Source organism: Bos indicus, chromosome 19 (assembly GCF_029378745.1).
Source record: "Bos indicus isolate NIAB-ARS_2022 breed Sahiwal x Tharparkar chromosome 19, NIAB-ARS_B.indTharparkar_mat_pri_1.0, whole genome shotgun sequence".
Classification (NCBI taxonomy): Eukaryota; Metazoa; Chordata; class Mammalia; order Artiodactyla; family Bovidae; genus Bos; species Bos indicus.
In genome coordinates this window covers 48799058-48826517 of record NC_091778.1, presented here as the reverse complement: position 1 = coordinate 48826517, position 27460 = coordinate 48799058, and the positions used below count along the sequence as shown (strand labels likewise).

General features: G+C 36.9%; 1 protein-coding gene across 9 annotated transcripts in view; it reads right to left on the bottom strand.

Moving 5' to 3' along the window:
• Positions 1-27460, bottom strand: part of TANC2 (tetratricopeptide repeat, ankyrin repeat and coiled-coil containing 2) — a 364370-nt gene that overhangs the window by 177681 nt on the left and 159229 nt on the right. For 4 of the 9 annotated variants that reach the window (XM_019981630.2, XM_019981634.2, XM_019981631.2 and 1 more), the window contains one exon: positions 204-314. The exons of the other annotated variants lie outside the window; for them this stretch is intronic. In XM_019981630.2, the coding sequence (XP_019837189.1) occupies positions 204-314 (111 nt within the window). The remainder of the gene's footprint in view (positions 1-203; positions 315-27460) is intronic. 9 annotated transcript variants of the gene reach the window in all.

Here is a 27460-nt window from a genome sequence, read left to right as displayed (position 1 = left end):
TGTTTTCAATATCTACATAATTATATCAATAATCAAAAAGGATGTTCAGTAGAAACTGCTCTAATAAGGAAAATACACAGTCAGTTGCACAAGAGATAACAGCTGTGATTTTATGAATAATATACATGCAAAACACTGCTCTGTTGGATGGGCCTAATCCAAACCTCCCTCTTTCAAAGCAGATACTTTGCATGCACGCTTACCAGGGCAGTATGCATCCACGTCCAGTTTCTGAGCTGAAGTGAGGGTTGGTGAGCCAAGCTCGGATTCTGGAATTCGTGGGCTCTCAACAAACTTTGCCTTCCTCAGAGGGGCTAAGGACAAAAAAAGAGACAGAGAGAGAGGGAGAGGGAAAAAAAAAAAAACGAGAGAGAGAGAGGAAAACAGAAAGAAAGGAAGAAAAAGGAAAGAGAAACAGGGAAAGAGAAAGGAAAGAGAAACATAGAGGGGTCATGAGTAAGGGGAACAGCAGGCAACAGATGGAAGCACTTAAATGAACGACACACTCTGTCAGACTCAGATCAGGTTACCCTATTTTTTTTTTTTTTTTTGTGCCAGGAAAAAATTTAACTGCATTCTTCATAGAGGAGATGGGTCTTGTTAAAAAGTCACTGCAAACTGGAAAAGCTAAAATCTAATCATCTATTACCTTTAGCTATTTTCTCTTTCCTTATAAAGCAAAGAGCTTTCTGATTTTGTCTTCCTTTGCTGTTAAATACAGGTATTAACTGACTGAAGTATCAGACTAAGCTTTAAAATTTTGTTTATAATAAATGTAACCAAAACTTTTCTTTATCCAGAAATAACTATCAATACAATACTGGGTTGTGATAACTACCTTAAGTAGGATTAACCTATTTAGCTTAACAAGGAAATCAATTACCTAACTGCTCAGCTATTAGGTAAGAAGTCAAACCTGCTAGTGGACTAAGATATTAACTAGGCCATGAGAGTTTGCAACTGGCTGCTAAAGATAAAGAGATGTGATTTGCTTACAAATATAATTATGAGGTCTATGGAACAGCAATATTCCATGCCATGGAATTCACTCAATCTTATAAGGAATGAATGAATGAAAAAAGCATAATTCATGAATTGAAAGTTTTCATAGTAAAAGCTAGTGTACATTTTATTTAATGACTTTTAGGCAAAAATGTTAAGGAACATTATTGATATACATTTAAATAGTTAAATATATTAAAAGTTAAAATTCTGAAGACTGCTTTGGTACTTTTAAACTGAATTCTATTAAACAAACTGTAATAGGATGAATGTGCTTAGTATAATACTGGTGGCAAAAGTACCAGCCGAATCTGAAATTGATTTGTATGCATTATATACACTATAACTACAGGTGTTCCAGACACGTGAGTGCTTAAGATCACATTTCTTTTATCAAAAGTTTCGGCACGTTCTTCAAAATCCTCATCCATTACTGATTCACAGGGGGATTCTAAGTTATTCCTAAAAGACCTTGTAAAAAGTAATGCAAAACTTTGTCATCACCATGACCAGAATTCTACTCTATTTTCTCTGGAGGTCAAAAATACAGTCTTTAAAAAATAGAAAGTATTTTTGATACTCAAAACCTACAGTCAACTAAATCACACTTAAATCTTAGGGTATGTATGTATATTTTAAGTGTATGTTAAAATAAAGTCTACTGTCTCCATGGCAACCAAGACTGAGGGTGCTAACAGAATGGTTCTCTGCCAAAAGCAAGCTTTGGAACAGCAGAATTCTCACCTCTGTTAACTGTAAAACTTGAGCCTATTTTTAAAAAATCACTATCACAAATGAAGATCTCAAGTGACTTATATGCATATCTGCAGGCTACTTTATCTGCAGCCAACATTAGAACCTCTTTCATTGTAATCTCACCAATTCAAAAATAATAAAACATTTTACTTATCCAAAATTGCTTTGTATAGGAGAAATTATTAATAGTTTAATTCTTAAATCTCTTAAGTCCTTTCCTAGAATTTTATTATTTTATTATGGCAGTAGAATAATTCTTTTACCTGCTGAGTTCTGACAAAGACAGCCCTGGTCCCTGCTCAAGGGACTCTATACATCTAAAAATTTTAATAACAGTTTTTATAATGAAATTTGGGGCTAGTAGACAGACAGAAATCAGCAACTGAGGGTAGATATGTAAGAAAGAAATTGAAGGATGGCAGGAGAAGTTGAGGGAGGTAGGAAGAATGTTTAAGAATTATGAGATGAAGTCAAGGGGGAAAATCAAGATCCTAGAGATATGGAAAATTCAATACCATGTAGACTTCTCTATTTTCTCAGGGAGTTCCAATTGTTACCTTTTTAGTTCACAGTGGATATTTAATTCTGCTTTTCTACCTTCATCTCTGTCATCTATGGGACACTGTACATGTCTAATAATGAATTTATGTTATTTTATAAGGTAGATTATAATGTTGCTCTCTTTCAAATTATAAAGAACTAGTGTTGTCTTAAGTCAAACACACACAGAAGATACAATCACAAGCATGACAGATTGTCCAAGATGCTTAACACTAGTTGGTGGAGAACATAATCGGTCAACATGAAAGATGGGACACAGCAGTTTGGAAGCCTAGAATGCTAATACATTTTGCTGTAAAATAAATGGTATATAAGATGAATCAGATGGGTAGAAGAACTCTGTGTCAAAGGGTTTACCAAACAGTTTTTTTAAAGCGGTTGAAGTAAGATGAGTAGGGGACTCTAATGAAGAAGAAAATGGTACCTTACTCCATTCTTGCCTGGGAAATTCCATGGACAGAGAAGCCTGGCGGGCTACAGTCCACTGAGTTGCAAAGCAGTCGGATACAACTTCGCAACTAAACAACAAAGGGGACTCTAAAACCAAACCAAGTATTTTATTGTGATGTAAGAGATAACAGGAAACCACTGATCTGAAATCTGAACCAATACTGGGTATATGATTCCTATGCTGTACGAGACTTGAGTTTGGGTATACGGCTGAGTTGAGATGCATACTGTATGCAGAGGATGCATACTGATTAGACTATGATGAAGTCACTCAGTCATGTCAGACTCTATGTGACCCCATGGACTGTAGCCTGCCAGGCTTCATCCGTGGGATTTTCCAGGCAAGATACTGGAGTAGGCTGCCATTTCCTTCTCCAGGGGATCTTCCCGACACAGGGATCAAACCCGGATCTCCCGCGTTGCAGGCAAACTCTTTACTGTCTGAGCCACCAGGGAATCCTATTAGAGTATGGGCTTAGTCATTTGAAAGATTGAGGTTGTAGCTCTAGCACTTACAGGTAATAAGAAACTGGGCAAGTTAGCCTTACTAGGCCCAGAGCAAAAAGTCTATGATTACAGAAAACAAAGTAAGCACATGGTTTCAAGACAGAGAATGGAAAGGCAGCTTAACATGGTATAAGATCTTGTTGGAAAACCCAACAGAACTTTTTGGTCAATTTAACAGAATAGTAGGGAAGGACTGGATAACAGAGGAATGAATGATCTGAGCCCTGAAACTAGAAAGCCTAAGTTAGATCCCATCTCTTTGACCTTTTCCTAGCTGTGAGAACTTTTCTGTGCCTGTTTCCTCATCAGTTACTTGGGATTAATAACAGTAGCTACAGCATGGGACAGTTGCAAGGATTACATGAATTAACTCAAATAAAATGGTTAGAAAAGTGCCAGCACAGAATATCCTTTACAAATGCTAGCTGTTTTTATCACTGTTTCTGCTGCTATCGTCATCATCATCAACATTACAGATACAGCATGCTTTGGAAAGTCTGAACTGTCTGTGACAGAGGGGTAAAACAAAGATGTCTAAGATGCCATGGGGGAATGATAAGAACAGTGATATTACCAATTAAATTTTTAAAACTGAGAAGGAAATAATGTTGAAGAAAACATGCTATAACTTAGAAGGTGGTAGAAAACCCAAGTCAAAATGGTCTAAGTTAGACAAAGAGAAATATGTGGGTACAGAAAGTTAAACAGTATGATTTAGACCACTAGTTCTCAAACTGTGGTGTCTGGACCAGCAGTAAAGCATCATCTGCAAATTTGTTAGAAATGCAAATGATCAGACCCCATGTCAAACCAGCTGAGGACCAGAAACTTGAGACAGTATAGGCTCAGCAATCTGTGCTTAGCAAACCCTCCAAGTGATTCGAAAGCACACTAAACTTTGTGGACACCGGATTAGAGAGATCTATAAATACCTCATGAAAATGGATCACTAAAAGACCTCATCTAACAAAAAAAGTTGAAACAAAATAGAAATCAAGGCCTCATCTCTGAAAGTATTCATATCTATGGGTAAAAGTTAGGATTTCTTCTCAATCACTCTTTTAGCACTACAACTCTTGTGTTATGGGTTTATTTATTTTTTAAACCAATCCCAGTTATAAAGTTTCCATCATTCAGAGCCTGTTTTGAAGAGAGACCAATGTGTCTGTACTTGTTAATTTTTACCAAGATCACTGAGGGGTAGAGGACAGGGGATTAAGAGCAATCAGATAGATCATAAAGAAATGTTAATGGTGAAAAAGAAAATCCATCTACGGAGGTTCCTCTGTAAACTGAGATGCTGAAGATGATGCTGAAGCACACCTTGCTCAACAACTATGAATGAAATTCGCTCAGCTGTGTCTGACTCTTTGTGACCCCATGGACTATACAGTCCATGGAACTCTCCAGGCTTGAATACTGGAGTGGATAGCTGTTCCCTTCTCCAGGGGATCTTCCCAACCCAGGGATTAAAACCAGGTCTCCCACGTTGCAGGTGGATTTTTTTTTATCAGCTGAGCCACCAGGGAAGCCCCAAGCAACTATAAAGACATTAAAATATAAATTTTAATTACTACTTAAGTATTTGTCTTCATTAAATGTTTCACAGCAAAGGGGAACTTCTATGGAGAAACTGGCATAGACTCAGATATTCATGGGAGAATGGTATGGAGCCAGATCAAACAAAAGCAAGGACGAGGAAAATGAGAACTGAAGGATAAATATAAAGACGAGTAGAACATAAAGTACCAAGAAAGTACTTTCACAAAATTGGTTTTGAGATTAAATGCATACTTAGTAAGGAGTACGTCAAGGCTATATATTGTCACACTGCTTATTTAACTTATATGCAGAGTACATCATGAGAAATGCTGGGCTGGAAGAAGCACAAGCTGGAATCAAGACTGCAGGGAGAAATATCAATAACCTCAGATGTGCAGATGACACCACCCTTATAAAGTGAAGAGGAACTAAAAAGCCTCTTGATGAAAGTGAAAGAGTTGGCTTAAAGTTCAACATTCAGGAAACAAAGGTCATGGCATCTGGTCCCATCACTTCATGGGAAATAGATGGGGAAACAGTGGACAATGTGTCAGACTTTATGTTGTTGGGCTCCAAAATCACTGCAGATGGTGACTGCAGCCATGAAATTAAAAGACGCTTGCTCCTTGGAAGGAAAGTTATGACTAACCTAGATAGCATATTCAAAAGCAGAGACATTACTTTGCCAACAACGGTCTGTCTAGTCAAGGCTATGGTTTTTCCTGTGGTCATGTATGGATGTGAGAGTTGGACTATAAAGAAAGCTGAGCGCCGAAGAATTGATGCTTTTGAACTGTGGTGTTGGAGAAGACTCTTGAGAGTCCCTTGGACTGCAAGGAGATCCAACCAGTCCATTCTAAAGGAAATCAGTCCTGGGTGTTCATTGGAAAGACTGATGCTAAAGCTGAAACTCCAATACTTTGGCCACCTGATGTGAAGACTTGACTCATTGGAAAAGACCCTGATGCTGGGAGGGATTGGGGGCAGGAGGAGAAGGGGACAGAGAATGAGATGGCTGGATGGCATCACCGACTCGATGGACATGAGTTTGGGTAAACTCTGGGAGTTGGTGATGGACAGGGAGGCCTGGTGTGCTACGATTCATGGGGTCGCAAAGAGTCAGACATGACTGAGGGACTGAACTGAACTGAACTAGTAAGGTTAATCTAAAGACAAATTCACTGTCAAATGTGAAAGGAGGATAAAAAGGTTTTAGTTACAGGCAAGAGAAAGAAGTACAGGCGTCCAAGTTAGAAAGAAAGAAGCAAAGTTATCTTTGTTCGCAGATGACAAAATCATAAATATAGAAAATCCTAAAGATTCCACCAATAAATGAACTCAGCAAAGTTGTACGACACAAAATCAACATACAAAAATTCTCTAACAGTGAACAATCTGGAAAGGAAATTAAGAAAACAATTCAATTTAAAATAGCAACAAAAAATACCTACAAGTAAATTTAATAAAGGAAGCTAAAGACCTGAAACTCTGAAACTACAAAATGTTGCTGAAAGAAAATAAAGAAGACACAAATAAATGGAAAGAAAATCCTTGCTCATGAATTGTAAAACTTAACACTGTTAAGATGGCAATACTACCCAAAATGATCCATAGATTCAATGCAATCCTTATCAAAATCCCAGAGGTTTTTTTGCATAGATAAAAAAAGTCATCCTAAAATTCATATGGATCAAGTGGACAAGTTTTTCAATATACGGTGTTGGGAAAACTGGATATGTGTATGCAAAACAATGAAGGTGGAACCTTATCTTATACCAAATACAAAAATTAACTCAGAATGGATCAAAGACCTAAATGCAAGTTAAAGTTATATAATTCTTAGAAGAAAACTTAGGAGGAAAGTTTTGAACAATTTAACTGTTAAGGAAGTAGAGAGAGAGAGTGGAAATTTTATTTGGAAAGAAAAATCTGTATTTTAAAAAGTTTTTAACAGAGCTTTCATAGGCAAACTCTTATAACATTCATAATATTTTAGTTCCTAAACATTTACTAGAAAAATAAACCTTTGAGTAACAATGGATTTCCTAGAGTGAGGGTGGGAAGCAAGGGTAGAAGGAGAGAGATGGTTTGTGCTACTCTTTATTTCCTCCTTCTTAACCCCCAATCTAATGGTGGTTTAAAACTGGAAAATCGTGAGAATAGTACTTATCCAATATCCTGATCAACCTCTTCTCATAACTGTGCTTAAATGGTGACACAAACCACACCCTGAATAAAGGAAGAATGCCATGGAACTTTTGTTAGTTATGCAACAAAAAACAAATGACTCCCCTAAAACAGAGGGATCAAAAACAAGTTTAAAAAAATTGAGAGAGAAAAACCAATAGAATCTGACAATTTGACACGGGCTAGATATAAGTGAAAAGCAGATGAAAAGAAAGAACTGTAATTCATATAGTTTCCTGTTTTTTAGCAAGAAGAAAGTATCTATTCATAGAAAATAAAAAACATATAAAAGAAATGAACACCCTCAGATGCAACCCAGAAAGAGGAAATTAAAATGTGACATGACAGTCTTTATCAAATAATGGCTAGTCCACTGTAGAAAGAGCTTCTGACACATGATAATGAAAAATAAAACTTTACTGCTCCAACCAATTACAAAATTAACATTAAGCTGGCAAAGTACCTTTCTGGTTCCCTTTTCATCTATAAAGTATAAAAAATGAAGTATATGTTTTATACATTTCTCTTTTCCTCGCTTCTTCCCCAAATACCATGTATTACCGTCTTTAGTCTCCCCATTCTCCTGACTCTAAACTACAAACAAAAATGCCTGCATGTTGTTTTACACCCATACTATTCTGTGAAGTATCAAATAATCAGAACACATTTATTTCAAATCTGAATAGATACATTAATGTTATCAGAAACACAACATAATATTTATTTCTGACAACAGACTATTTGAAATCTGATCTCTTTGAAACCTGTATGAATGTAAGTATATGAAATGTGTGCAGTGTGGCAAAGTGAAGTCAACTGTGTTTACCAATACAAAAATATCAGTGTGTGGCCACTAGTTATCCATGATGGACTCTCATACGAACACTCCCTATCTCCACTGATCATAGTGAACAGTTTTAAAAAGAAGAAATTCAGAATTTATTTTATTTGAGGAAAAAGCAATATTATGTAGTTTTACAATTTCCAAGACTAATAGCAACCATATCTACTGTCTAAAAAAATTGAAAGGTAGCTGATCAGCATCAACTTATAGCAATATGGTCCCAATGAAAAGGAGGAGCTCACCTGAACATAACACAAAGAATACAGCAGCTATCTAAGTACAGAGAAAACACTCAATCAGTCTGTTGAAAATTTAGGGATTTGAATACCAAAGTAAGGTCTTTTAAAGAAAGTATCTATCACCTAAAGACTTCAATACTAACTTCCTAATAATGAAAACTAAACAAAAAACTCTAAACAAGTAAAACCTAAATAACTAAAATGAATAATTTTAAATAAATAATTCAATAAAGCACAGAACAACTATTTACGAACAGTAACACAGGCAACTGCTACAGAGAAGTGACAAAAAATGCAATTTGAGATGGTGTATTAGATACTCAGTTCAGTCAGTTCAATCGCTCAGTCATGTCCGACTCTTCACAATCCCATGGACTGCAGCACGCCACGCTTCCCTGTCCATCACCAACTCCCGGAGCTTACTCAAACTCATGTCCATCGAGTCACTGATGCCATCCAACCATCTCATCCTCTGTCGGCTCCTTCTCCTCCCATGTTCAATCTTTCCCAGCATCAGGGTCTTTTCCAATAAGTCAGCTCATCGCATGAAGTGGCCAAAGTATTGGAGTTTCAGCTTCAGCATCAGTCCTTCCAATGAACACCCAGGACTGATCTCCTTTAGGATGGACTGGTTGGATCTCCTTGCAGTCCAAGGGACTCTCAAGAGTCTTCTCCAATACCACAGTTCAAAAGCATCAATTCTTTGGCACTCAGCTTTCTTTATAGTCCAACTCTCACATCCATACATGACCACTGGAAAAACCATAGCTTTGACTAGATGCACCTTTGTTGGCAAAGTAATGTTTCTGTTATTTAATATGCTGTCTGGGTTGGTCATAATTTTTCTTCCAAGGAGCAAGCGTCAATAATCTCAGATATGCAGATGACACCACACTTGGCAGAAAGCGAAGAAGAACTAAAGAGCCTCTTGATGAAAGCGAAAGAGGAGAGTGAAAACGTTGGCTTAAAACTCAACGTTCAGAAAACTAAGATTATGGCATCTGGTCCCATCACTTCATTGCAAATAGATGGGGGAAACCATGGAAACAGTGACAGACTTTATTTTTTTGGTTTCCAAAATCACTGCAGCTGGTGGCTGCAGCAATGAAATTAAAGATGCGTGCTCCTTGGAAGAAAAGTTATGACCAACCTAGACATTAGATAGTACATTAGTAGTATTTATTTGTAAGTAATAACTTCAAAGTCAGAGAATACCATGAATACATTCATAAAGCTGTCTACTGACCAAAATTTAGAGGATGTGATATCAGGGCTCAATTTTTTTCAGAGCAGAAGCATTAAATAGTAAATAAAAAGCCTGAGGACAGTAATGAAATTAAGAATTCTTTGAAAAGATGAACAAAATGAAAAATCTTTAAAAATGGGCAGGAGAACTGAATAGACTTTTTCCAAAGAGGAAAACAAATGGCCAACAGGCCTATAAAAAGATGCTCAACACTGCTAATCATCAGGGAAATGCAGATCAAAACCACAATGAGATATCACCTCACACACGTCAGAATGGCTATCATCGGAAAGAACACAGTAACAAGTGTCGGCGAGGATGTGGGGAAAAGGGAACCCCTGTACACTGTTCATAGGAGTGTAAATCGGTGCAGTCACTGTCAAAAACAGTATGAAGGTTTCTCAAAAAACTAAAAAGAGAACTACCATTTGACTGAGCAACGCCACTCCCAGGTATATATTAAAAAAAAAAAAAAAAAAAGCTAATTCTAAAAGATACATGCATACCAATGTTCCTAGAAGTGTTATTTACAATTGCCAAGATATGGATGCAACCTAAGCATCCATCAACAGATGAATGGATAAAGAAGATGTGGTATACCAAACACACGCACACATGCTTACACACGCCAGAATACTACTCAGCCACACTACTATTCTGCCACTAGCAGCAACATGGACAGACTTGAAGGGCAATAACGCCAAGTCAGAAAAAGAAAGACAAACACTGCGTGATATCACTTACACGTGAAATCTAAAACATACAACAAATCCGTGAATATAACAAAAAAGAAGCAGACTCACAGATATAAGAGGAAAAACTAGTGGTTACCCATAGAGAGAGGGAAAGGAGGAGGGCCCACTCCCTTCTCTAGGGGATCTTCCTGACCCAGGGATCCAACCTGGATTTCCCACACTGCAGGCACACTGTTTACCATCTGAGCCACCAGGGAGGCCCAGAGATAGGGAAAAGAGGAAAGGAAAAACAGGGGTAGAGGACTAACAAGCACAGACTATTAGGTTGGCCAAAGTTTGGGGTTTTTGGTAACATCTTATGGCAAAATCCAAATGAACCTTTTGGTCAACCCATAATAAGGTATAAAATAAGCTACAAGGATATATTGTACAACACAGAGAAAGAACATAGCCATTACTTTACAATAACTATAAATGGAGTACAAAACCTTTAAAAAGTGTGAATTACTTTATTGTATACCTGTAACTTATATAATATTATATACCTGTAACTCATATAATATTGTACAGCAACTATGACACAACCCTTATGACAGAAAGCGAAGAGGAACTAAAGAGCTTCTTGATGAAGGTGAAAGAGGAGAGTGAAAAAGCTGGCTTAAAACTCAATATTCAAAAAACTAAGATCATGGCATTAGGTTCCATCATTTCACGGCAAATAGATGGGGAAACAATGGAAACGGTGAAAGATGTTATTTTCCTGGGCTCCAAAATCACTGCAGATGGTGACTGCAGCCATGAAATTAAAAGATGCTTGCTCCTTGGAAGAAAAGCTATGGCAAACCTAGACAGCGTATTAAAAAGCAGAGACACTACTTTACCAACAAAGGTCTGTATAATCAAAGCTATGATTTTTCCAGTAGTCATGTATGGATGTGAGAGTTGGACCATAAAGAAGGCTGAGCACCAAAGAATTGATGCTTTTGAACTGTGGTGTTGGAGAAGACTCTTGAGAGTTCCTTGGACTACAAGGAGATCAAACCAGTCCATCCTAAAGAAAATCAATCCTGAATATTCGTTGGAAGGACTGATGCTGAAGCTCCAACACTTTGGCTACCTAATGTGAAGAGCCAATTCATTAGAAAAGACCCTGATGCTGGGAAAGATTGAGGGCAGGAGGAGAAGGGGAAAACAGAGTACAAGATGGTTGGATGGTTTCACTGACTCAAAGGACGTGAGTTTGAGCAAGCTCCGGGAGATGGTGAAGGACAGGGAAGCCTGGCGTGCTGCAGTCCGTGGGCTGCAAAGAGTCGGACATGAATGAGAGACTGAAAAGCAACAACAGCAACTATACTTCAATAAACAAACAAAAAGCAAACAAAACAGATGCATTATACTTTAAAGATACATATAACTTTAATATTTTACAAAAATAAAAGACTATATACCTACAAAAAATTGAAAAATCCTAAACCAGACTGACCAAGAAAAACAGCAAAGACACAAATTACCAAAACTTATGAATGAAAGACAGGACATCACTATCAACTCTACGGAAATGAAAAAGATCATAAGAGAATGTTACGAATAACTTTATGCCAAGAAATCAGACAGTTTAGATGAAATGGACAATTCCTGACACAAATGATCAAAACCGATTCATTAACAAATGGGAAATCTGAATAGACTGTTACATGCAAGGAAACTGAATTAATAATTAAATATCTCCCTATAAAGAAAAGCCCAGTTCTACTTGACAACACTGGTGAATTCTATCAAATACTTCAAAAAAGCAGAAGTTAATAGCACTCTTTTACAAACTCAATTAGAAAATTAGGAAAAAAGTTGTGACAAGAGCAAGAGACCTAAAAAAGGTTAGTTTAGGTACCTGTGGCTAGATTTTATATCAACAGTCTACAAGAAATCTGCAGTGATGTTTATTTGATTTATGAATTTAGTTTATTCATATTTAGTTTAAGCACTTAAATAAATATCATCACATATTTCCTTGCTTTAAAAATTAGTTGATATGATAGCATTTTAAGTTTTACTAAATAAAAAAGTTTAAAAACTAAGCTTTTCCCAATACTACATCTATTGATAATCATTTTCTTACAAAGCTTTATAAAAAATATGATTTTGCTCTGACCTTATTTGGTATAGCAAAGCAAAATTAAGAGTAAAAATTTAAAAAAAAGAGTAAAAATAATTTTGTAGAAAGAGCATTCTAACAGTAGAAAAATATGTTTAAACTTTGTTTCAGAAAGATCAGTGGGAAGGGTAATTTTGTTTGAGACTTCCAGAGCCTCTTCTGTTAGTGAAACTAACTTCTTGCTGGAGCCTAATTCTAACACTGTGTACACAGCTCTAAAAACAAATAGCTCACTTTCAAAAAGCTATACAGTAACCAATAACACAACAGCTACCATGTGTATAACAGTTTATTTTACACCTTTATTTATATTTTTACCTAACTCATTGAAAAGTGAAGGTGTTACTCATTCAGTTGTGTCCAACTCTTTTGAGACCCCATAGACTACAGCCTGCCAGGCTCCTCTGTCCATGGAATTCTTCAGGCAAGAAGACAGGAATAAGTAGCCTTTGCATTCTCCAGGGGATCTTCCCAACCCAGGGACTGAACCCAGGTCTCCTGCATTGTAGAGAGATTCTTCACTGTCTGAGCCATCAGGGAAGCCCATACCTAACTCATTAAACCTTCATAATTAAACCCAAAACAAGTGGGAAAATACACTCAAAAGATCTATTGCCCAAGATCACAATATTCAAGTGGTCGATTACAGACTTTTGATTTAGAATACTGTATTGTTTTATTCACACTTGAATACAGTCGTTCAAAAGGCAGCACTCATTTTAGGAAGAGATGATTTTACATAATCTATAAAAGTGGCAGTAAACTGAATTACATAGTATAGTAGACTTTACTGGTGCCTACCAGCACCCTGCAGCCGTCACTCCTTTCTAGGCATTCCCTTTGCCAGCTTCTGATGACTACATGCCTAGTTCCAGCTTATTAAATAAGAGCAGAGGTGACACAGTCCCTGTACGATTTTTCAGTCTGTTTCTTCCTCTGGCGCAAAAGTCATAAAGAGGTATCATGTTGAGACGGTAGCGATGCAAGACTGAAGCAGCCTGGGTTGCTCTGTTACTGCATAAATGACAGCTGTCTTGGAGAGCTGCCCAGGCTTGCCGTTTAAGCTAGAAATAGACCTTTGTTGTATTAAGCCACTGAGATTTTTAAGGTTTTTTTGTCATGACAGAATAGTCTAGCCTATTCTGACTAACGGAATAGCTACAATGTTATTCCCTTTCCATTATCTTTCAATTCTTCTGAAGAAATTCACAAGTTACAAGATGAAAATAACTGCCTGTGTAAAGCTTTTATAGCCCAGTCTGGAGTTGGTATGTATTATTTCCACTCATGTTAGTCAAAATTCAGGCACATGGCACATTTATCTGCAAAGAAGGCTGGGATATATAGTTTACTGTGTGCTCAGGCAGAAAGAGGAATAGGTTTTGGTGAATGTGTAGTATTCTTTGCCATAGTCTACAAAATAGCTTTGAAATTTGTATAAGTTAAATGTGTGCATGCTCAGTTGTGTCCAATTCTCTGCGACCCCACAATGCTCCTCTGTCCAATGAATTTTTAAGAAAAGAATACTGGAGTGGGTTGCCATTCCCTTCTCCAAAGGGATCTTCCCTGTCCTGGGGATTGAACCCACATCTCCTGTGTCTCCTACACTGGCAGGCAATTTTTCACCACTGAGCCACCTGGGAAGCCCTCATACAAATTAGATGCAGAACTAATGAACAAAGCAGCAAATTCTATATAAACTTAGCCCCTTTCTTTTAAATCAGCTGCACATACGTCATTAAGAATTAGGAGCAGCCTAAATATACACAATTCTTTTCATTCATGCACAATTCTTTAGACTACAGTGCCTAGAATACTGCAGTACACACGGTATCTGATAAATTACTTGCTAGTGAAGAATATATACAGTAGAAAATTGAAGCAAAGAAGGAATTATAAATAATAGCTTTAATAAAAGAAATGTCTTAACATATGAGTTTTAAAAAGCACTCATGGATAATATAAAAGTTAATCACACTATAAATCATCTCACTGAGAGACTGAGACTTCCAGAAAACAAACACTGTATAAATCATTATAATTATACCATAATTATTTAATTTCCAGCTTTACTTTCCATAAATAATAGCCAAGAAAACATGCTGAGAACATAGTTGAGTTAAAAGGAAAACACTAGAAAGGATACTTTGGCTGTGTTCAAGTTCTTCCACATTCAGGGATATCTGAAGGATGCATTAACAAACGAAGCCAACATCCTCTTTATTCTTGACTTTCACCAGGAAGGCCACGCAGCTGTTTTCTGACCCTCCAAGGCATATCAGTCCCTAGCTGATCAGTCTGATCTTTTTGAGCCTCATTTAAAACCTTTGTTTAGGCAGGTCTGGAGTAACCCTCTACTCTGAAGACGTTTAGCACTACTGCCAAAGTGAGTCCTTTCTTGAATTGCTACTGAATGCTCCAGGTTTTTAATGAGAACTCTACAGTCTGGTTGGTCAGAATGAAAAAAACCTCCGGTTTCTGGGAGAACCCTAAAAACTGTTAGGGATTTATTCCTTCTTCAGCCTCCTGGAGTCTCACCCCACCGATGTGCAATTCAGTATTATGTTACAGACTCAAAAGGGCCCCTATGCAGAATTTTGTAGTTCTGTTTCTGTTAAGCTCCCCATTCTTCTGTAAATTCCCAAATTTTTTTCTGTTTTAAACTGAAATATAGTTGATTTACAATGTTGTGCCAATCTCTGCTGTACAGCAAAGTAACTCAGTTTTATACATATATACATTCTTTTTTTTAAATATTCTTTTCCATTATGGTTTATCCCAGGAGACTGGATACGTTTCCTGTGCTATACAATAGGACCTCGTTGTTTATCCATTCTATATTTAATAGTTTACATCTAACCAATCCCAATTTCTGATCTCTGTTTCCTCAGTTCAGCAAGACTCTCATTCTCTGCTTGAGTTTTGTCATCAGGAGAATACCTTTAGGCAAAAAGCCAGGATTCACCTAGTTTCCTCCTCCACCACATTACTATAGTTGTTGTTAACTGTCCAATGTCTGAAAAAGTTGTTTCTAGTGGGAGGGCAAGTCCGGTACTGGTTAATCCATCACGATGGGAAGAAGTCTCTTATGGTGTTTTCATTTGCATTTTCCAGATGTTTAGTATTCATAATGTGGCTGACAAAAGGCAGAACTTGTCTGCTTATAACTGCTGTAGCCTTAGTGATGCTTGTAATAGTGCAGGGCACAGAGCAAGTACTATTATTTGTTAAATGAATTAACTGTGCTTATCTACATATTTTTGGAGGTATAAATGATCTGTTTTATATTCATCATCCATCTAGTGATGAAAACTGGTGATTCTAAGCTGTATCCAAGGCAACTCCCACATAAGTTCTATTTTCATGCACTTATGCTATGCGACATGAAGAGATACACTAGACAAACTGATACACAGGTAGACTATACAAGCAATAAACACGGAGCCAACACGGTGCCCCAAAGGAACAGTTACGTCAAAAATGAAGGCGATGACTTGTAGGACATTCCCATAAGACATTACTTCAATGGACTTTTTAACCATATTAAATAGAAATTCTCATTTCAATAAGAAATTGAAATTTAAATCTTTGTTTATCTCCTCCATTGCAGGTGGATTCTTTACCAGCTGAGCTACCAGGGAATCCTGTGTTTATCATACACAGTATTATTACAAAGAAAAAGGCAAACTATTACAGCTTACAACTCACTCTGTAAATGCCAAAACTTAGTGTGTTTAGATAAAATAATGGAGTGTAGCTGTCAAATGTCCATTTTAATATCTTTGCATATGCAAATCAATAATCAAGAATTCAGAAAAGCCTTTTAAATATTCTAACACAATATTCAAATGCCAATTAGTTTAATGATATTAGGTTTCATTTCCATGCATCTGAAAAAGGGCTAGGTTTTTGATAATATGAGAAGTAGTTCCAAATTTAAAATATTTCAGTATGTTGGCTTACTGATATATAAGCAATTGTATATATTTGTCAGGCCAACTTCTGAGTTTTAAAGTACCTAGATTATATAACGACATTAAAATTTAGAGTATTACACAAACATGTTTTGTCATAGGAAAACATGAAACTACAAGCAGTGAAAATAATGCAACTAAAAGTGATCAGAATCCTACGTCTCTTAAAGTTTCAGACTATATATGGCCTTTCCTATTTTTCTATCCTAAAGGTATACCTCCTCAAATAAAAAATGTTTCAAACAAATTTTACATATGTAGCTGGAAAATAAAGCATTTATATGTGAAACATATATGTAATTTATGCAATAATACAGCACAGATGTGACAGGACTGGAAGGCAAGAGGTTAGATGTACTTGTAAATGTTCTGAAAATTAGTTCTAAAAATTAGTCTCCATGTCTCCCAAATTAGAGGAGACATGTATCTTTTCTAGCACCTTTATGATAGAAGTATTACATCTGTATAATTCATATTTTCTCATCATACACCTATGAGAAAGTAGGAAGAAAGAAACAGGATTAAAAAAAAGAACACACTGATTAAAAGAAAAGAGCTTTAAAGTGGGACTTATGTTACAGGGCCTATGTTATATGGTTCAACACATTATTTAACTTTTCCAAGCCTGGATTCTGCGTCTTTAAAACGTGATCCATAATCTCTCTTTTAGAATTGTTATACAGATTAAATTTAAAGAATAAAGTACAGATAAAAGAAGACATTAATACTTATTATTCTTTGGAAATGCGTAGCTAAACAAAATGTGCTACTCAAGGCCACAGACAGAGCTAACCCTGGAACAGAAACTAAAATGTGGATCTTGGACTCACAGATCAACCATAATGCCACAGCAGAGGCTCTGTATATCTCTGAATTAAGTAGCCTACAAAATCATAGTAACATTAATAGTATGCCACTTACTCTCATGATTACTGTAAAGACTTAAATGAACTCATCTCTGCAAAGCAATTAGCACAGTGGCTTACATACAGAACTGTGCTCAATATTGGATGTTGTCACTGTTATTAGTATCTGTGATGATGATCATGTAACAAGTAATGGAGGAACATGAGAGATATACACAGTAAATTTTAAGAGGCTGATCAAAATTTGGTATCCAGAGGGGATGGTTTATGATGTCAAAGTATAAGAATTAATTTACTCATGCTTCTTGCCTCAGTTCTGTCTGTTGTTCTGCAACTCCCCCCCCCCGCCAAAAAAAAAACCCAGAAGCTTTTTAATGGGTGAAGTTACTTTCTTTACTGGAATATGAATTATAACAAGAATACTAGGTCCTCTTACCTGTATGATGGGGAAAGGCACAGTCTGTTGAAAAAGTGGTATTTAGAATATAAGAAAGCTAGTGGTTAGTTCCTTTTCAACATTTTACAAAGTATAATTTAAAAGTGTGTTAAGTTATTTGATCCAGAAATAATAAATTTGAAGTACAAATTCCATCCCTCTATTCTTTGTGTCTGAATTGTGAAACTCTACTCTTTTAAGGCAGGGACTGCAGAATAATCATCTAAGAAAAGTACTTTGAGAATGATGCATAATGCCGTTACACTGCTGTTTTCCATCTTGCATCAACTATCAGTAATGGCTGAAAATATGCTGACTAGATGCAACAATATAAAATTCCTTGGAAAAAATAGTTTCACATACACTTAAGAAATGAAGTGAAATAAATTTGAATAGTAAGCATGTAAAATAATGGTCAGCCATCAATTTCTGACAATTCCAAATTGACTTCTCCAAAAGGACCTACCATATGACCCAGCAATCCCACTACTGGGCATGTATCCTGAGAAACCCATAATTCAAAAAGACATATGGATCCCAATGTTCATTGCAGCCCTATTTATAACAGCCAGGACAAAGAAACAACCTAGTTGTCCATGGACATATGAATGGATAAAGAAGTTTGGTACATACTTACAATGGAATATTACTCAGCCACAAAAAGGAATGCATTTGAGTCAATTCTAGTGAGGTAGATGAACCTGCTGCTGCTACTGCTGCTAAGTCGCTTCAGTCGTGTCCGACTCTGTGCGACCACATAGACAGCAGCCCACCAGGCTCCCCCATCCCTGGGATTGTCCAGGCAAGAACACTGGAGTGGGTTGCCATTTCCTTCTCCAATGCATGAAAGTGAAAAGTGAAGTCGCTCAGTTGTGTCCAACTCTTAGCGACCCCATGGACTGCAGCCTACCAGGCTCCTCCATCCATGGGATTTTCCAGGCAAGAGTACTGGAGTGGGGTGCCATTGCCTTCTCCGAGATGAACCTAGAGCCTATTAAACACAATGAAGTAAGTCAGAAAGAGAAAAGCAAATACTGTATATTAACGCATATACATGGAATCTAAAAAACTGTACTGATGAACCTATCTGTAGGACAGGAACAGAGATGGAGACAGAGAACAGATTTGTGGACAAAGTGGGGGAAGGAGAGGGTGGGACAAATTGAGAAAGTAGCACTGAGGCATATACAGTACCATGTGTAAAACAGATAGCCACTGGGAAGTTGCTACGTAACACAGAAGTTCAACCCAGTGCTCTGTGATGATCTAGAGACGTGCAAAGGGATGGGGGGTGGCAGGGAGGTTCAACAGGGAGGGGACACACATACTTGCGGCTGATCCACGTTATCGTACACCATAAACCAACACAACGCTGTAAAGCAATTATCTCCAATGAAAACTAAAAAGCTCAGAAAATCAACAGTTAAAGAAAGGAGACTAAAATCAGGTTTTTTTTTCCTTTTCTTTTATGAAAATTCAGGAAAGTATGCTGAAGAAGGTCCTAGGCAGTCAGTGTGGAAGGCAGAGAACTGCTGTAATCTGCCATAAAAGCAAACACTGGGCTAGACTATAATAAAACTCTACAAGGACAGAAAACAACAAATTGAGTCTTTGTCCCATGGACAAAAATGACTCCTGAGACATTTTCAAAGATTAAGTGTGGAGACCCAATAACCTTCTGGCTTGATTTTGGAGTGTACAGTTGCTATTGATCTTATAATAAAGAACTCACAACAGAGAATACTTCACTATCCACTAGCTGCGGGTAAAGAATCACAATCTTTCTCTAATCTTAGACTATCTGTCAGCAATTTCCAGTCTTTGCAACAATGCAAGTTGCTTCACATCACTCTGAAGCCTTGGGATTACCTGACTAGGAAGGAACAGAGAGGAAAATAAGATGATTAACTCCTGAGATGAACAGGGTATGGAAAGATGAGTTGTAGCCTCTAATGCAAATTCAGTTCAGATCAGTCGCTCAGTCGTGTCCGACTCTTTGCCACCCCATGGACTGCAGCACGCCAGGCCTCCCTGTCCATCACCAACTCCTGGAGCTTACTCAAACTCATGTCCATTGAGTTGGTAATGCCATCCAACCATTTAATCCTGTCATCTCCTTCTCTTCCCGCCTTCAATCATTCCCAGCATCAGGGTCTTTTCCAATGGGTCGGGTCTTCACATCAGGTGGCCAAAGTATTGGAGTTTCAGCTGCAGCATCAGTCCTTCCAATGAATATTCAGGACTGATTTCCTTTAGGATGGACTGGTTGGATCTCCTTGGTGGAAGAACAGAACTACTGCTCTACCAGGCAAGGCTTTGATTCAGAAGAAGCAGCAGAGATTTTTTTTTCTGGTTTCTCTAAATAAACAAAAGGATGAAATACTGTTTCTTCTTGGTTGGTTGTTAGTAAGAAGCAGTATTATGTAATACAGTAAAGAGGAACAGAAGCCAAAAAGTAATCTTAAAGTAAAACATTTATACATTTTTTCTTATGATTTCTGTCACTTTAATAATATATCTCACGGGATGTATGGAGAAGAGAAAACATGGAAGTATGTAACCATAAGTGGTAAGGAAAAGAACACAAAAATCAGTTTTTATAAAATTTGGTGTTAAAAAATTACATGTAAGCTCCCTAACACATAAATATTTCTATGGTTAGTAATAAGTAACCTGAGAAAATGTCAGTATTAATCAAAGATAAAAATTTCAAAATCCTATTTGAGGAAGTTCTGTTTCTGTAGAGCCAAGAAAGATTCTCTATCAGATGGACCCTCACATAGACAGTAACTATAAACTTGGATAAAACACAAAAAGCAACCACCTTTAAGGCCCCTGGATTGAAAACAATAGAGATATTCTAGAGGAGAGCTGACAATTCCAAGAAAGCTGCTCAATACCAAAAAAACAAACAATCCAATCAAAAAGTGGGCAGAAGACCTAAATAGACAATTCTCCAAAGAATATATACAGATGGCTAATAAACACATGAAAAGATGCTCAACATAGCTCTTTTTTAGAGAAATGCAAATCAAAACTACAACGAGGCATCATCTCACACTGGTCAGAATGGCCATCATCAAAAAGTCTACAAACATTAATGCTGGAGAGGGTGCAGAGAAAAGGGAACCCTCTTGCACTGTTGGTGGGAATGCAAACTGATACAACCACTGTGGAGAACAGTATGGAAATTCCTTAAAAAACTAGAAATTAAACTACCATATGACCCAGCAATCCCACTACTGGATATATACCCTGAGGAAACAGACTGGAATGGTTTTTCTCTCTCTCTTTTTTTTTTTTTTTCTGACTTTCAGTTTTTGGTTTAAAAGCAGCCCACAGTTACCACTGGATGGGATCATTGAAACTCCAGTAGAAAACCTACAGTTTTTCTAGTTTGAAGTATCAAAAGCCAGAGGTTGCAGCAACAACAGTCTCTGAGAAGTGAGGGGAGGAGGACTTCCAGAAAACAGAGAGAGCTACAGGAGGTAGCCCAGATTCTGTGCATAAACTTCATTCAGGTCTCTGGCTGATTCCTAAACCATGTACACATGGAACAGGCTGGCTAATGTTAAAACAACTGAATGAACTGATGCCCAAGAGACAGAATTTTTCATTGAGTCAAACCAAGAATTGCCTGCTGAAAGAAAGATATTAATGCTCTTTGAAGGAATATAATTCAGAATATCCATTAAATCAAATGTCCACAACACAATACAAAATTGTTTCTTTCTTTTTTTTTTACAATACAAAATTAATCAATACAGAAGAACCAAGAAAATATGACTCATTATCAAAGAAAAGATGGAGACTAACCCTAAAACACTCCAGATACTATAATTAGCAGATGAGAAATTTAAAGCAGCTATTGTATTTTCAGCATGGTAAAGAAATATATTCTCTTAATTTAAAAAATGGAGGAAATCTTAGGAGAGAAGTAGAAACTATAAAAAGAGAACTAAATAGAAATTCTGCTGCTAAGTCGCTTCAGTCGTGTCCGACTCTGTGCGACCCCATAGACAGCAGCCCACCAGGCTCCCCCGTCCCTGGGACTGTCCAGGCAAGAACACTGGAGTGGGTTGCCATTTCCTTCTCCAATGCATGAAAGTGAAAAGTGGAAGTGAAGTCACTCAGTCATGTCCGACTCTTAGTGACCCCATGGACTGCAGCCCACCAGGCTCCTCTGTCCATGGGATGTTCCAGGCAAGAGTACTGGAGTTAGAAACTGGTTAGAAATTCTAGAACAGAAAAATATAATAGCTGAAATAAAAACATCACTGAATGGGTTTAACAACATATCTAAGTGTTTAAACAAGACAATTTTTAAATTGGGATTACCACTGGGTTATGGTAAGTTTCATATGTACATTATATTTTTATTTCTGCATATCCTACAGTGTGCTCACCATCAAAAATCTATAAACATGATAATTTAAATGACTGTGTATACATATATATGTATATCATATATGCAGTACACACATAGATATATAATATATAATACATTGCAAATAGTTTAAAATGATAGATAAGTCAGTGAACTCAAAGATATATGAATGGAAATTATCCAATCTGAGAACTACAGAGAACAAACATTAAAAGGAAAAAAAAACACCTAAAAAAACCTTAAGACATGTGAGAGGATATCCAACGGTCAAATAGACATATAATTAGAGTCTCAGAAGAAGAGAAAATGGGGCAGAAAAATATCTGAAGAAATGATAGCTAAATATTATATCAAGAAGCCCAGAAACCCCAGGCAGGATAAATATACACAGAACCACATTAGGCTTGTCACAGTCAAACTGCTGAAAACCAAAGAAAAACAGATCTGAATCTTAAAAGCATCCAGAGAAAGACAACATAAACATACGTGAGCCAACAATTTGAGTGATGTCTAACTTCTCATCAGAAACTGTGTGTGCAGGGGTGCCAGTGTCATCTTCTTATTAAGCAGAGATCAGTAATACTGCTTATACTTGGTAGAAGAAGAAACTATTTATAGCTATTATTATTCACGGGGTTGCAAAGAGTCGGACATGACTGAGCAACTGAACTGAACTGAATTTATAGCTATAATCAATAAAACAAAAAAACAAAGACAGTTACACTGGGAGGAAAACAAGGGACAGTGCAAATAAGCTTACTGTTTTATGAGACATATTTAACCTGTTCAATCGAGGAATTTCAGCAGAAGCATAATAATTTAGAGATATGAATGTAGCCACCAAGGAAATAGCAAAAATTTAAGCAACTGTCTCCCAGAGGAGGATAAAGATGAATCTGGGGATTGTAGCTTTTCATTTCAAACCCTTCTGTACAAACTGATTTTTTAGAAAATCATGTATATTTATACCTTCATTAAAATAAGAATACACACATAAAACTAATAGGGAACCAATGTTCCTCCCATCTAAGAATTCTGAAAACACTAAGTATTTATTGGGTAATTTTGGTATGCAAGACATTATGACAGGCATCAAAATCTGCTTTTTCTTCCTCAATACCAAGTCCTTGACACACTCTATACAGAGTTGTCAGTAGAACAGCTGGATTTACTAGTAATAAGACATTTCTGAGTTCTTGATAGGAATACATGGATGATATTTTAAAGTCATCAGAATGTATTAGATCAACTGGAAGACAGAATGGGAAGAGAGAGAGAACTTCTAACACCACATTCTTCTCAAGTAATGAGATATCCTTTCGTGACTTATGGTTAAGATTGGCCCCAGCCTCCTATTTGTGCATATTTTGTCCCTATCCTGTTCTGCTTCAGTAAATAAGTCAATACTGGGTACTTTTTCCAAAATATTACAAGAAATAGTCCCCAATAACTCTCTTTCCTCCTATGCAGGAAGATACATAGCATATGCATAGCTTAGGCTATGAAATTCTAAAGAGTTTATGAATTTCAAACTTTGCTGAATTTGTCTGTATATTCATAAAACACAACTAATTTCTCTTCATATTATCGTGCATTTTCTTTTCTCCCTCATTCTCTCACTTGTAAATTTCTTAACGGTTTCTTCTTCATGAACTGATGTAAATTTTCATATCTGTCTATAATTCTTCCAGTATTATAGACAGTATATGAAAATTATCTTAAAGGGCCTCTAAGAACCCATCTTTTTGATTTCCCATTAATGCAAAGTGTTATGAAATTAAACTCTACAGTTTGGAATGCTTGTTAATTATGTAAAGAAGGAATGTTTGTATTTTTAAAAAATATTCTGGAAAAATAATCAAATTTACAGTATCAACTATATTATGTGGAAATGCGTAATTAATCTATAATATCGACTTATACCATCTCAAAATATGAAGAGTAAATATCTAAGTATCCTCTCTATATCATAAGTCCAAGATTGACAGACTATGGCTTGAGGGCCAAGTCTGGCCACCTGGCTGTATTTTTATGACCTGTAAGCTAAGAATCCTTCTCCAGGGGATCTTCCCAACCCAGGGATCAAACTTGAGTCTCCTGCATTGCAGGCAGATTCTTTACTGTCTAAGCCACTAGGGTTATAGTACAGTATTATTATCTATATTCATTATACTCTGCATTAGATCTCTATGTTACTACTCACTGTAATTTTTTACCCTTAAATACTAACAATCTTATCCACTCCCCCCATAGTGTTTTTGCACTAGTTCATTACAGCACTTTTTTTTTTTTAAAGTACCTTCACTGACATTTTAATTGATTTTTCCCCAAGCTTTTAACATAATTTAGTAGGAATGATAACTTTATAAATGCTTTCCTTCTTACATTTGTATTTTATTAATGTATAGAATTTAATCATGTTTTTCTAAGAGGATATACAATGGCCATGAATTTAATTGCACTTTACTTTGCATCAGGTGGGGAGCTTCAGCATCAGTCCTTCCAATGAATATTCAGGATTGATTTCCTTTAGGATTGACTGGTTTGATCTCCTTGCTGTCCAAGGGACTCTCAAGAGTCTTGTCCAATACCACAGTTCAAAAGCATCAATTCTTTGGTGCTCAGCTTTCTTTATAGTCCAACTCTCACATGACTCTCTTACATGACTACTGGAAAAACACAGCTTGACTATACCAACCTTTGTTGGCAAAGCGATGTCTCTGCTTTTTAATATGCTGTCTAGGTTTTCATAGGTTTCCTTCCAAGGAGCAACTGTGTTTTAATTTCATGGCTGCAGTCACTGTCCACAGTAATTTTGCCATTCCCTCCACCAGTGGACCACATTTTGTTAGAACTGTCCATTTTGACCCATCCATCTTGGATGGCCTTGCATGGCGTGGCTCATAACTTCACTGGGTTATGCAAGCCCTTCGTCATAACAGGGCTGGGATTTATCATGAGGATTCTTAGCTTACAGGTCATAAAAATACAGCCAGGTGGCCAGATTTGGCCCTCAAGCCATAGTCTGTCAATCTTGGACTTATGATATAGAGAGGATACTTAGATATTTACTCTTCATATTTTGAGATGGTGTAAGTCAATGATATTAGAGATTAATTATGCATTTCCACATAATATAGTTGATACTGTAAATTTGATGATTTTTTCCAGAATATTTTTTAAAAATACAAACATTCCTTCTTTACATAATTAACAAGCATTCCAAACTGTAGAGTTTAATTTCATAACACTTTGCATTAATGGGAAATCAAAAAGATGGGTTCTTAGAGGCCCTTTAAGATAATTTTCATATACTGTCTATAATACTGGAAGAATTATAGACAGATATGAAAATTTACATCATTTCATGAACAAGACTGAGATTTGAAAATAAAACACAAGAGTATAGAATTCTGCCAATCCCTTATGGTGATTAATGAGAGCCAGTGTCCATAATTCAAAGGACCGTGATGGAGTGGGAAATTAAAACATGAATACATTTCCACAGAGTGAGTTGTTTATACTTTGTCATATTTCACTCTCTAAAACTACACTATTTTGTGACATTCTACTAGCTATATTCTTAACAATAAAGTATTTGAGAAGTAAAGGATCGAAAGCAATACTAGAAACATAAAACAAAGCCATTTCAGACAGATAGATGTTGGCCAAAAAAATGACTTTTCAAAACCCAAGGCATAATCTAGGAAATATGAATTAAAATTAAATTCAACGTAGAAGAGGTAGCCCATGGTTCCACATCACATTGCCTAGACAAAAGGAATATCGTTTAAAATAATCTATGCTGAGTAGATTAGATTTTGACCTGGATATAGAAACTGCTCATTAAAGGAATGATTTATCCTCAGAATGGGTGTGAGTAGCAAACACTGTGCACCCCGTACAATGAAGAAGATTCCATAACACAACAGAGAATGCCTAGTGGGGAGAGTAACAAAATAAGAGCAGATTTCAACCTCAGTCTTGCCAAGTTACATCTGACCTTTTATGGTACTTAAAAATGAGAAACTTTGCCATACCTAGAGTATGTCTCCAACCTCAGGCCTAGGTAAACTGACTTCACACATCAGAGCAACTTTTCAGCAAGATGTTTTCAAACTGGGTCAAAACTGGCATGAAGAAAGCTATTTCTTCCTTTTCTAGGCATTACAAAGTCTATAGAGAATCCTAAGAATCAAGGAGGAGAGAAGGAGCCTCATTCGTCACACTTACTTCCAGCCTCAGTTTAAAAATGCTTACTGGCACAAGTATGATCAATAAATGAAACGGTGACTTTTTAAGATTTCATCAAAACAAAAACAAAAACAAAAACAGAAAAACCAAAAAAACCCCTCAGTGAACAAACGCTCTTAACATTACATGACTTATTTGCTTTGGTCTGCTTGGCTGAAAGTATTCAAGCTAAGATTATTACTGAGGCCCTAGGTAAGCTCAGAATATTTTACTGATCAACAAATGTGTACTGAACATCTGCTACATGCTGCTGCTGCTAAGTCGCTTCAGTCGTGTCCGACTCTGTGCGACCCCATAGATGGAAGCCCACCAGGCTCCCCTGTCCCTGGGATTCTCCAGGCAAGAACACTGGAGTGGGTTGCCATTTCCTTCTCCAATACGTGAAAGTGAAAAGTGAAAGTGAAGTCACTCAGTCGTGTCCGACTCTTAGCGACCCCATGGACTGCAGCCCACCAGGCTCCTCTGTCCATGGGATTTTCCAGGCAAGAGAACTAGAGTGGGGTGCCATTGCCTTCTCCATCTACTACATACCAGGCATTATATTAAAGATTGAGGATATAATAATAAAGAGGATAAATACTGCTTCTGCCTTGTAATGAGACAAGAGATAAATTACACACATGCTAACTAACATGGTAACAGATCGAGCAATTATGATCTGAACTGTTCAAGTATTTTATTCATTTAATCCTCACAATAACCCTACAAAGTAGAGACTATTATTGCCTGCTCTTTGTAGACGAGGGAACTGAGGCACAGAAGAGGTTAAATCACTTGCCCAAGGACATAGAACTAGTGTCAGTCAGGACTCCTATCCAAACAGTCTGGCTCCAGAGTCGACAAAGTACGGTATACAGTCTTTATACTACACTGCAAATGGGGCTTCCCTGGTGGCTCAGATGGTAAAGAATCCACCCGAAACGCAGGAGATCCAGGTTTGATTCCTGGGTCAGGAAGATCCCCTGGAGAAAGAAATGGCAACCCACTCCAGTATTCTTGCCTGGGAAATCCCATGGACAGAGGAAGCCTGGTGGGCTACAGTCCATGAGGGTACAAGAGTCAGACACGACTTAGCAACTAAACCACCACCACCACCACATTGCTAAATAGTTTAAAACTTATATTGTAATAAATGCTAAAATTGAAAAACCTACTGTGCACTGAATGTATAACATTACCATAATTCTAAGTTTGCCATCATATCATAATAATATGACAACATATTTATTCATACTTTTTTGGAAGGGGGTTCTTTTAAATTGAACAAAGAAGGAGAAATTATATACTTCTTGGTTGTTTCTGTTTGACTACAAAACTCGTTTTCACTGGAAGTAATATAAATTCATAATGAAATACTCTGCA